Below are 13,198 nucleotides of genomic sequence, written 5' to 3' on the forward strand. Positions count from 1 at the left end.
TGCCCTGCTCATGAGCAACGCAAACTGTGAAAATCCCAGGTTCAGCCCCAGATCTCCGCTCCAAAACTAGGGAGTCAAAATTGCTGAATGTTGGAGACCTCATACAAAGATCACACTGTATATTCCAGCCGAGTTGCCTTTTCTGATTCTTGACCTTGTCCTCAAGTCCTTAAACTAGTAGCTACTAAGTTTATAGGGCATAATAGCCTGTACTTTTTTCTCTTTTTTTTTAAAATGGGGCATTCAAATCATGGTGTGCGAGTCTCTAATGGTCTGCCTTTGCTTTCCGTTGCAGGAATGTTTTGACAGTAAACCCAGATTAATAAGCAAGAAGGCTAAGGACAGCACATCACTCTGCTCTAATCCAGATGCTAAGCACAACTTTGAAGATAATAAGTGAGTACACAAGCAACATGGAAGGAGCTCCTGAATGTTCTAGTGGGATCAGGTAGCCCGTTTTTAAGCTGTAGTGGCTGGCTGGTTCCAGGTCCAAATCCTCGTTTGTACTGAGTCCTATAATGACAGTCAAGGCAGTAAACCTTGCATGGAAACATAGAAAATAGATGCAGGACTAGGCCATTTGGCCCTTCAAACCCGCTGTGTCATTCAATAAGATCACAGCTGATCATCAACTCAGTCCCCTGTTCCTGCTTTCTCCCCATACCCTTTGATCCCTTTAGCCCTAAGAATTATATCTGTCTCCTTCTTGAAAATATTCAGTTTTGGACTCAACCGCTTTCTGTGGCAGAGAATTCCATAGGCTTTCTCTTCACCTCAGTCCAAAATGGCTTATGCTCTGTGTTTAAAATTGTGATCCCTGGTTCTGAACACCCAGTCATTAGGAACGTCCTGCCTGAACTGTGTCTAATCCTGTTAGAATTTTGTAAGTTCCTATGGGATCCGCAGTCATTCTTCAAAACTCCAGTGAATTATAATCCTAAACGAGCAATCTCTCTTCATACATCAGTCCTGCCATGTCAGGAATCAGTCTATTAAACCTTTGTTGCACTCCCCCCATAGCCACAGCATCTTTCCTCAGATAAGGAGACTAAAACTGTACACGCATGTTGCGACTGTAAAGGACATTGTTTAGGCCACTTTTGGAATACTGCATTCAATTCTGGTCTCCCTACTATAGGAAAGATGTTAAACCTGAAAGGGTTCAGAAAAGATCTACAAGAATGTCCCCAGGGTTGAAGGGCTTGAGCTATGGGGAGAGGCTGAATAGGCTGGGGCTATTTTCCCTGGAGCATCAGAGGCTGAGGGATGACCTTTATAGAGGTTTATAAAATCATGAGGGGCATGGAGAGGGTGAATAGCCACGGTGGGGCAGTCCAAAACTAGAGGGCATCTGTTTAAGGTGAGAGGGGCAAGATTTAAAAGGGACCTAAAGGGCAACTTTTTCATAGATGCTCGTGCGTGTATGGAATGAGTTTCCAGAGGAGATGGTGGAGGCTGGTACAGTTACAACATTTAAAAGGCATCTGGATGGATACATGAATAGAAAGGGTTTAGAGGAATATGGGCCAAATGCTGGCAAATGGGACTAGATTAATTTAGGATATCTGGTCGGCATGGATAAGTTGGACCGCAGGGTCTGTTCCATGTTGTACAACTCTGTGACTCTATGTGGTCTCACCAAGGCCCTGCAGCTACAGAAAATAGGAATGCTACATGTTTCTGTAACCCCGAGTCAGGAAGTGAAAAATAAAAGGGCTTTGCTGCTGCTTAGCTCACCGGCACATCAGGAGGAGACAGCATTGAACTCTGATACCATCTGTGGTTGGACAGTTTGCTACTTTTCACCGACCAAGTTAACACACAGGCTCATTAAGTGGTGCAGCACGGAAGGAGGCCATTTGGTCCATCGTGCTTGTGCTGTTTGAAGGAGATTTCCCAATTAGTTCCAATCCCCTTCTCTTTCCCCATAGCCCAGCAAATCTTTTCCCTTCAAAGATTTGTCCAAGTCTCACTTGAATGTCACTACTAAATGTGCTCTACACATTATCAGGTAATGTGTACCAGATCACAACCACTCATGTTTTAAAAAAAGTTTCAACGTGTCACCTCTGATCTTTTGCAAATCAACTTTGAAAGGTCAGTCACCAGAGGATACAAAACTATGAGTGGAAATGTCTCCCTTTTAGCTCTATTAAAACCCTTCAGGATTTTGAACATTAAAACTTCCTTTAACCTTCACTGCTCAAAGGAAAATAATCCCAATTTCTTCAGTCTTTCCATAATTAAAGAACTGAAGTCACTCATACCTGTTACCTTCCTAGTAAATCCCATCCACAACCTTTCTAAGACCTAGACAAAAGTTAGCATCCAAAATTGAATACAATATTCAGGAACCAACCCAGGGTGAGTTAAAGGTTTAGCACAACTTGGCTTTTGTACACTGTTCCACCTGGCAGACATTTTTCCTTCTGGCTGAAAATATTGGTAGGTTTTTGTTCAGGCCAAAGTTATGGAACTAAGACAGGTAGATAGGAGATAAGATACAGAGCAGACATGATCTAATTGAGTGTCAGAACAGTCTTAAGAAGTTGAACAGCCTATTCCTGTTCCTATGTTGCTAAAAGGAGATGAAATCGTTTATAAATATGACCAATTTTTAAAAATTATGTTAGGCAAGAGTATCGAGCATTGCCAATATTGTGGGTAGATGAAGTTAAACTGCCCATCAGACGTAATCGAATTAAATGGTGGAACAGGCTCGAGAGGCAGAATGGGATTAAATTAGTTCTGAATCAGGAACAAAAGCAGAAGTTGCTGGAAAAGCTCAGCAGGTCTAACAGCATCTGTGAAGAAAAAGTCAGAGCTAACGTTTCGGATCCAGTGACCCTACCTCAGAACTGGGGAATTTTTAACATTCAAAATCCTGAAGAGTTTTAGTAGACCTAAAAGGAAGACAGCATTTCCACTTACAGAATGGTCAGTCACCAGAGAATACAAAACTAAGTTTTGCAAAACAGCAGAGGTGACACATTGAAACTTTTTTTAAAATAATGTTCTGAGGAAGGGCCACCAGACCCAAAACATTAACTCTGATTTTCTTCTTCACAGATGCTGCCAGACCTGCTGAGCTTTTCCAGCAACTTCTGTTTTTGTTTCTGATTTACAGCATTCGCAGTTTTTTTTTTCAGTTTTCATTTAGTTCTGAATTAGGTCTGTTGCTGAAACTTCTCTGTGCCTTGTGTGGTTTCAGGTGCTTGGTCCACATGCTGTGCGACACAACGGTGAAGTATTCCAAGATCCGGCAGTACCAGGACCACTGCCAGTTTGATGTGTGCCGACACGAGGTACGTTATGGGTGTCTACGGGAGGACAGCTGTAACTTCGCTCACAGTCTCATCGAGCTGAAGGTCTGGGTGATGCAACAGAGTTCAGGTACTTGAAAGGAAAACCTGAAGTGTGTTTTCTTTCGAACTATCTATGTGGAAAGTTTGCAAGCGTTCAATGCAGAGCGTAAAACTGTCATTCAGAAAAAGTGGTTCATTTTGTGCCATTTTATTAATCTTCCACGATTTAGCACAGAAAATTTACAAGCACTCGTTCACCAAGCTACACTTTTCCTTTGCCAATAGTAATTGAACCCTGATTATCCTCCGTTTATTTACATCATTTATACACTGAGACTTTAAAGACACAGGCCTCCTAAACATTGCTCAATTTTTGCAGCAGGATATTACATCGTACTATAAATGAATTAGAATTAGATTTTCTGGTCACACGTACTCAAGTATAGAAGTACGTAAGTAGTGTGGAGAGTGTATAATGTCGTCATTCCCAGTGCCATCTTCGGTACAAAGGTACCTAGGTACAGAATCTTGGGTACAAAGTAGAAAAATAAATAAAGTTAAAAGTTTAACAGTCTTTCTTAAGTGCTTCTCCATGCTGTGGTCGCACTCCCTACAAGGGCTCAATCTCCTCTGCTTTGACCCACTCTCTGGGGGACCTCGGGCTGCCTGCTCTCATCACTGCCGCACGTGTAAATAAGGGCCTACGGTCTTCATGCAAACAAATTTCCCATGCAAACCCTACATCTCTGGTGGTTTGCAAGATCTAACCTGAACCTCTGGTCAGTTTTGTTCCTGCAATTCTGGGATCATCCATTAGGATCCATATGGATTATGTAGATTTTACCAGCTCTTCTCTTCCCAGGTGGCATAAGCAAATGAGCAAACTGTTCTTAACCCATTTGGCTTAAAGACCAATGGCCAACTGCTCTGGGATCCAAAGCAGTAGCCAGGCACAAATGTAAGACAACAGATATTGAATGCACTGGCGTGTATTGCAAGCCAGCAGTGCACCAACTTCCCCTTCATTTAAAATACTTTCTTCATTTTTGCAAGGGGTGTAGGCATCACTGATAAGGCCAGCATTTGTTGCCCATTCTTAATGGCCCTTAAATCAAATGACTTGCTTAACCACTTCAGGCACAATTAAGAGTCAACCACATTGAATAGAATAGAATAGAAATTTGTTATCATATGAAAAATACAGTGAAAAATTTTAAAAGTCGCCCTAGCACGGCACCTACATCAATGATAAAGTCATATATAATAATAAAAAAAGTAAAATTTAAGACAAAGTTCATCACAGTTCATTGTTGTGGTTCTTGAGTCACATGGAGACCAGACTGGGTAAGGATGGCAAATTTCCTTTCCTAAAGGACATCAGTGATCCGGATGGGTTTTTACAACAATTGACAACAGTTGCTATGGTCACCATCACTGAGGCTAACTTTACAATTTATGGTGAATTAATTCAATCTTAATTCTGCCTGCTGCCTTGGTGGAATTTGAAGCCAAAGCATTTTTCTGGGCCTCTAGATTACGAGTTGAGAGACATTACCTCTACACCATCATCTCCCCCTAAGGATAGGATTGAAGTTTTGCTGTGATGTCTTCCATGTTAAAGCAGCTTACCAATGTTCATACAAAAGCAAAATGTTGATGACAACAGTGAATCTGAAGGAAAAACTGAACATGCTGGAAATGTTCAGGCAGCCTCTATAGAGAGTGAAACAGAGGTAAACATTTCAGGACTGGGATCTTTGATCAGAGGTTCTGTATAGTTCCAGCATTTTCAGTTTTTATACTAGTGCTTTTGGACAGGACTTCCGTATTAAGACTAGCCACTCAAGCAAGGTGCCAGAAGACCTTCAGCATTCACCTTCCAGCTAATGAAGCTTCAGTATTCCATGCAATGCTATAGTGAAATAAAAAGAAAACACTGAGAATACTTAGCAGATCAATCAACACCTGTAGAGTGAAACAGAGTTAACACATCAGATGGGTGACTATTTGCTATTTTTGTTTCCGATCCACAGTATTTTGCTGTTGTCACTATAGTAATTCTGTTCTCCTGTATTACCTTACAGAGATCACGCACGAAGAGATTGTACAGGAGTCTACGCAACACTGCCTGAATGTGGAAGCTAGTGTGAGTCGAGCACAGGTATATTGCAGCCAATGTCTAGGGTCAGAGGCAGGGACCATTTCCTGGCCTGTTTGTTCGTGACAACAACTACCTGCATTTAATATGGTACAACTTACAGAAGCATTGTTAAACAAACTGTGACATCGAACACTTAAGGAGATAGTTGGACTTGTTAGTCATAGAAGTAGGTTTAAGGAGCATCTTAAAGGAGGACAGAGAGAGAGGTTTCTGGTTGGAATTCCAGACCTTGGAGACAAAGCAACTCAGTTGTCGGTAATCCACAAATGAAAACTGGGCATGCACACGAGGCTTGAGGTGAAGACCTACACATCATTCATAAGATTCCAAAATAAGGTACTAGTGAAATCTCAGAATTCAGCAATCGTTGCTTGAAAGTATAGTACTTGCTTGTTGGAATTTGCTAATACTGTGCTTACTAGAAGCTACATATACACAGGGAACAGTCCTCTGCAGGATAAAGTATTCTGTCTGTTCATTGTGCCTTTTTTGAATTCAACAATTGTGTAATGGGCAACAGCTCCCTCCTGCAATTTCTTTGGAAACTCTTCAACCAATCAGTCAGCTTTCCAACGAGTCAGCGCGCCTTTTGTCTTGTGCAATATAAATTATTGCTCCCTTTGAAATTTGGCATTCATGCATTGATCCTGACAATTGCAAGAAAAAAAGGTTCAACAGCATGATTCCTTTTTTCATCAGCTTAGCAACAAGTCAGGGTATTTCATCCATTTGCAGCTTGCTGATCCTAGATCTCAGTACTAGGGATAACGAATTCCTAACTCCTGTCTCCTTGCATTTTGACAATCCTCCATTCAAGGGAATCAAGCCGTATCATCAACACCACATTCAAATGTTTGCAACATTTCTCCAGCTGCTGTTCAAACTGTATGAAATAGATAATGAACATATATAAAGTACCTTAACATTAATTCATACTCAATGACCTTGTGAAATTTGGATTGGGATTTATATAACCAACTAATCTTGCTGCTATTTTCTGACTTGGGTACACTTTGTATTGACATTGTCGGGCATTTTGTTTGCTGTTTCAAGGAAATGAGCACCATCTGCTCCTTTTCTTCATTGCTCCTTATTCTTCAGACAAATGCCTCCCTTTCCCACACATGACCTGTACTCAACACGGCCATTGCTTCTTCCAGGTCTCCATCAGTGCTGCACTGTTGTAATGTCGGTAAAGTGTGAACCCATGAATTCTATTTATAGAATTACTTACTGAGTTTGCAGCACAGAAATGGGCCACTCAGCACATCTGGTCTATGCTGCTGCAGTGCACTCTGTCAGTGTAACCTGCCCTTCTTTTCATCCTTGCTTGTTTATCTGGTTTCTCCTTCAGTGTGTCCAGGCTGTTCATCATAACCATTCCATGTGGCCATGGCTTCTGCGTTCTGACCACTTTCTGGGGAATGTTTCTCCTGAATTTCTTGTTTGATTTGTTATAACTATTTATGACCTTGATTTTCTGGCCTTTCCTGCAAATGGATATTGTCTCATTGTCACCTCTATCTTTTAGACCTTCTCCAGGTCATCCTTCAGACTTACTGTTCTGTACATGAAGTCTCTTTAGTTTGTTTGATCTTTCCAAATAGGTTTAAAATCTCCATTCTGGTATCCACCACATAAACCTTACTTACACCTTCTCCGGAGCCATGAAATTCTTTTTATAATGTGGAGACCAGACCAGATTATAACACACAAAAATTAAAAGAACTGCGAATGGTGTAAATCAGAAACAAAACAGAAGTTGCTGGAAAAGCTCAGCAGGTACGGCAGTATCTGTGAAGAAAAAATCAGAGTTAATGTTCCGGGTTCAGTGTCCCTTCAGAGTTAACGTTTCGGACCCAGCGACCCTTCTTCAGAACAGTATTATTCAGCCACTACTTTGGTGTTTTCACTGAGGAATAGCCATGAGTCGTGCATTACTTGCTACTCCTCGAGAGTTCTGAGGGAGGGTCACCGGATCTGAAAAGGTTAATTCTGATTTTTTTTCTTCACAGATGCTGCCAGACCTGCTGAGCTTTTCCAGATTATAGTATGTTAAGTCGGGCTAACCAAGGTTCAATACTAGTTTAATGTTACTTCTCTGATTTTCAATTCTATCCTCTACAGATTAATATTGGTGCTCTATTTATCTTTATTACTGTCTTATTAATCTTTGTTCACTCCTTCTGGTTTGTCTGTTCATATTTCCAGATAATGTCTACCATGTCACTTACACCCAAGGTGGAATTTTACATTCCTCCTGACAAGTAGGGCAGGGTGTATGGTGATATAAAATTGGGTACCATGGTGGTGACACTGTGCCCATCGCCCACCTGCCCTTTGATAGTATTTTATCAGCAGTAGAAGAGACTCAAGCAGCCAACCTCCCTGTGAATCGATTGAGCCATTAATTGGCCACTTAAAGGCTTCCTCTAACCTACACTGGTCTTGTACCAATGGCAAAGGGAGTCAAGGGCAAGGCTGGCTCATTGTGACCTGATTGTACAGGTACTGTAGCTGTCCTCACTGGTGTAATGCCCACGTTCCGTGTAAGGATGAAAGTCATGAGTTGACTGTGCTACCTCTTCAAAAGTAGGTGAAAATCCAAATATATCACCTCCACTGCTCCCCTTTCAGTAAGGCATACAAGAAATTCATTAAGGCTATTCAAGCCTGACTTTTGCTTTTGTAATCCATGTTGAAAATTCTTCATTATATTTTCTGTGTCTTGATAATTTTCTATTACCTGTCTGAGTAAAGATGTATGTACACATCTCCCTCGTATCATACATATTAATATCCCTTAACGCATAGCTCGTACACACCTACAGATTGCTGACTGTCTCTCATGCACATAAGTAAGTCTCTAAAGTGTACCCTTATGTGCTTTCTTAATTCCTGTTTTGTACAGTAGACCACAAGAGCCAGATTATAGACAGGCTGGTTATTTTAGTCGCCATGTCACATACCCTGTTGCCCGTCTTTTAAAGGCTAAACACCACCTCTTCCCAGGGCCCTTTTCTTTATGTTCCTTCACAGGAAGGGTGTGTTGCCGGCAACATCAGTGTTTGTTTTCCATTCCTAAATGCCCTTGAGAAGGTATGCTACCTGTTTGAATTGCCATTGTACATGGGCAAGTAGGTATTGTCTCAAGGCTGTTCGAGAGGGAGTTCAAGGATTATGACCCAACAACATTGAAGGAACAGATATATAGTTCCAAGTCAGGATCGCGTGTAGCTTTAAGGGGAACTTGCTGGTAGTGGTGCTCCCATCCATCTAATGCCCTTGCCCTTTTAGATGGTAGAAGTTTGGAAGGTGCTGTACAAGGAGCTTTGAACATATTATGCACACTGCTGCCTCTGTGCATCAGTAGTGGACGGAGTGGATGTTTATGGATGTGATACCACTCAAGTCAAGTGGGCGGCTTTGTCCTAAAACATGTGTAGCCTCTGCAGTGTTGTCAGAGCTGCACTCATCCAGGTAAGTGAGGAGTATTCTGTTCACTCTCTTGACTTGGGTTTTATAGATGGTGGACAGGCTTTGGGGAGTCAGGATGTGCTGCAGGATGCCCAGCCTCTGGCCTCCTCTTGTTCCCATAATATTTATTTGGCTAGTCCAGTTCGGTTTTTGGTCAATGATAACCTCTGAGGCGCTGATAGTAGAGGTTTCAGTGATGGTAATACCTTTGAATGTCAAGGGGCGACAGTTTGATTCTTGTTCATTGGAGATTATCATTGCTTGACACTTATCACTTACCACCCAGGTCTAAATGTTGTCTAGGTCTTGCTGAATATTCCACTTTATGGCCCAGAAGTGGGGAATGTATTGGCTTTTTAGTTTCTGTGGACTTGTAAATGATATCAGCAAATATCCCCACTTCTGACCTAATGATGGAGAAGGCCAGGTCAAGATGAAACAGGTGGAGATGGTTTGATCAAGGGCTATAATGGAGTTGAGAGCTAAGCAGGCTTGGAGGAACCTAAACTGAATCTCAATGAGTGAGTTTTACTGTGTAAGTACTGACTGGTAGCACTGTCCTTTACTCCTTCCATCACTTTGTCGATAATTGTGAGCAGGCTGATGGGGTGGTAATTGGCCAGGTTTGGTTTCTCCTTCCTTTTATGGACAGGACATACCCAGGCATTTTCCGCATTGCCCCAGCTGTGTCAGGCTCCCGGAGGGGAAGACTAGAACTGTTTTCCCCTTTACGGCCCAGAAGTGGGGAATGTATTGGCTTTTTAGTTTTGCTGTCTTTGTTTTGTTTGGTAGATCTCGCCTAATAGATCTTTGTTCTGTTTGATTGAGGTGCCATCTGGAGCTGGCAAGGTACCCTCGCTGGGAATGAAGATGAAATTTGTTTGCAGCCAGTGTTGGAGGAATGGGCAGGTCGTTGAACCAGACAAGAACCTCAAGTACTGCAGTGCCAAAATACGACATGGGTCAGTCCATTTTCTTTCACTTCAAAATTTTTAAAATAATGGGCAATAGGAAGATTGTGAGGAGTGAACATAGAACATAGAACTGTACAGCACAGTACACACCCTTCATCTCACGATGTTGTGCTGAACTTTTACCCTAAACCCAAGGTCTATCTAACTTCCACCCCCACCTTATACCATCACCCATATGCCTATCTAATAGCCACTTAAATGCCCCTAATGAGGCCGACTCCACTTCCCTCTCCGGCAATGCATTTCACGCCCCACTCTCTGAGTAAAGAACCTAACTCTGATGCCTCCCCTATATCTACGTCCACTCGCTTTAAAACTATGCCCACTCGTAATAGCTACCTCCACCCTAGGAAAAAGTCTCTGGCTGTCCACTCCAGCTATACCTCTGATCATTTTGTACATCTCTATCAAGTCACCTCTCATCCTTCGTCGTTCTAAAGAGAAAAGCCTTAACTCTCTCAGCCTTTCCTCATAAGACCTTTCCTCCATTCCAGGCAACATCCTGGTAAATCTCTTTGCACCTTTTCCAACGCTTTCACATCTTTCCTGAAATGAGGCGACCAGAACTGGACACAATACTCCAGATTTGGCCGAACCAGGGTTTTGTATAGCTGGAGCATAACTTTAGGCTGTTGAACTCAATCCTTCTATTAATGAAAGCTAACACACCATACACCTTCTTAACAACTGTATCCACCTGGGTGGCAGCTTTCAGGGAACTGTGGACATGAACTCTGAGATCCCTCTGCTCCTCCACACTGCCAAGAATCTTTTCGTTAATCCTGTATTCTGCTTTCAAATTTGTCCTTCCAAAATGAATCACCTCACACTTTTCAGAGTTAAAATCTATCTGCCACTTCTCAGCCCCGCTGTGTATCCTATCAATGTCCCTTTATAACCTAGGACAGCCCTCCGCGCTATCCACAACTCGACCCACTTTCGTATCGACTGCGAACTTACTAATCCACCCTTCCACTCCTACATCCAAATCATTTACAAAAATCACAAATAGAACAGGACCCAGAACAGATCCTTGTGGTACACCACTCGTAACTGAGCACCATGTTGAATATTTTCAGTCCACTACCACCCTTTGTCTTCTAAAGGTCAGCCAATTCTGAATCCAATCTGCCACATTTCCCCCTATCCCATGCCTCCTTACTTTCTGCATGAGCCTACCGTGGGGAACCTTATCAAACGCCTTAGTTAAATCCATGTATACGACATCCACTGCTCTACCTTGGTCCACGTGTTTGGTCACCTCTTCAAAGAATTCAGTGGGGTGAGTGGGAAGCAGCGTAGTTCCTCACGCAGAGTGCGGAGTGTGCAGCATATAGCTGCCTGGGAGCACTTGATTATAATTTCAGTCGAGGGGTGCGATTTGGCAGAGCCCATGTTGAAGGTGCAGCCAGGGAGAGGTGGCACTTTCTGCAATTGGGGTTTGTGGCATTGTCTGTTTAGAATGTGGTAATAAATTTCCTCCTTCCTTTCTCCTCTCTTTCTCTTTCAACTTTACTCAGGCTCCCTGAGCCCCTCACTACCTTTTGTATTGCATGTTTGTACGCCTTTCTCTTCCTCTCTGCACTTCCCAATTCCTCTTTTTGTTCCTTTCAACCCTTGGTCAGCCACAGTCCATTATGCTGGGATTACATTCGGTATGGACTGGTTGGACTGAAGGGTCTGTTTCTGTGCTGTATGACTCTATGACTCTGACTATGACTCTCTCTTCCTGTCATCTGCTCCCTGTCTGTCTCACTCACCAGCTTCCCATCTCTATCTCTCACTCGCCCATTCCCATCCCACCTTGATCCCCTCTTCCACCCCCACCCCGAGCGGGTTCCAGTGGATTGGAAAATTGTTAATTTGATGCTGCTGTTCAAGGCGGAGGGAGGCAGAAAGAGGGAAACTGTGGATCAGTTAGTCTAACATCTGTCATTGGGAAAATGCTAGATTCCATTGTTAAGGAAGAAATAGCAGGACATTTAGAAAAGCTTATGTAATCATTCAACGTGATTTTGTGAAAGGACAATCACGTTTGACAAGTTTACAAGAATTCCTTGAGGATGTGACAAGCAGAGTTGATAAGGGGGAAATGGTAGATGTTGTATGTTTGGATTTCTAGAAGGCATTGATAAGGTTCCACATGAAAGGTGGGCTCAACCAGCATCAAAAATGAACTCATTTCTGAAGAAGGGTCTAGGCCCGAAACGTCAGCTTTCCTGCTCCTCTGATGCTGCTTGGCCTGCTGTGTTCATCCAGCTCTACACCTTGTGAACTCAATATTGAGTCCAGAAAGCTGTAGAGTGCCCAAAGGGAAAATGAGGTGCTGTCCTTCCAACTTGCGCTGAGCTTCACTGGAGCACTGCAGCAAGCCTGAGACAGAGATGTTGGCCAGGGAACAAGGTGGTGTGTTGAAGATATTGAATATTGGTGGCCAGTTTTTCCCCAGAAATGGAAACAGGTCAAAGGTGTGGCTATGGGTTCCCAGTTATGGGTAACCTCAGATATGCCTGTCTCTTTGTGGGCTACGTAGAACATTCCTTGTTCCAGTCCTATTCAAGGCCCTACCCACAACTCTTTCTCCGGTATATCAATGATATAATCAGTGCAGCTTCTCTCTCCCATCTGGATTTGGAAACGTTTATCAATTTTGCTTCCAATTTCCACCCCGTTGTCATCTTCACCTGGCCCATCTTTGACTCCTCTCTTCCCTTCCTCGACATCTCTGTTTCCATTTCTGGGGATGGGCTAGCCACCAATATCCACTACAAACCCATCGACTTCCACAATTACCTTAACTATATATCCTCACATTCTGCTTCCTGTAAAGACTCTATTCCATTTTCTCAGTTCCTCTGTCTCATCTGTTCTGATGATGCTAACTTCAACAAGGGGGTCTCCAAAAAGTCCACCTTCTTCCTTGACCGAGGATTTTCCAGCATCGTAGTTGACAGGGCCCTCAGCAGGTCCATCTCCCACACTTCAGCCTCACCCCTCTGTCTTCCCTCCCACAACAGCAATAGGCTCCCCCTTGTCTTTGTCTACCATCCCACCAGCTTCCACAAGTAGAGGATCATTAGTCATCGTTTCTACCACTTCCAGCGGGATGCCACCACCAGACACCTATTCCCCTCCCCACCCTTGTCAGCCTTCCACAAGCACCGTGCTCCCTGGGACACCCTGGTCCGCTCCTCCTTCACTCCCAACATCTCCCCCCACACCCTCAAGGCACTTTTCCCTGCAACCGCATGTCAAATATGCATTTCTTATGTGTCCTACTT

General features: G+C 43.1%; 1 protein-coding gene across 2 annotated transcripts in view; it reads left to right on the plus strand.

The window, feature by feature from the left end:
- zc3h7bb (zinc finger CCCH-type containing 7Bb) overlaps positions 1-13,198 on the plus strand; it is an 81,251-nt gene that overhangs the window by 46,973 nt on the left and 21,080 nt on the right. For both annotated transcript variants that reach the window (XM_048617435.1, XM_048617434.1), the window contains 4 exons: positions 296-396; positions 3,212-3,393; positions 5,390-5,466; positions 9,772-9,905. In XM_048617435.1, the coding sequence (XP_048473392.1) occupies positions 296-396; positions 3,212-3,393; positions 5,390-5,466; positions 9,772-9,905 (494 nt within the window). The remainder of the gene's footprint in view (positions 1-295; positions 397-3,211; positions 3,394-5,389; positions 5,467-9,771; positions 9,906-13,198) is intronic.

Source organism: Rhincodon typus, chromosome 37, assembly GCF_021869965.1.
Source record: "Rhincodon typus isolate 14 chromosome 37, sRhiTyp1.1, whole genome shotgun sequence".
Classification (NCBI taxonomy): Eukaryota; Metazoa; Chordata; class Chondrichthyes; order Orectolobiformes; family Rhincodontidae; genus Rhincodon; species Rhincodon typus.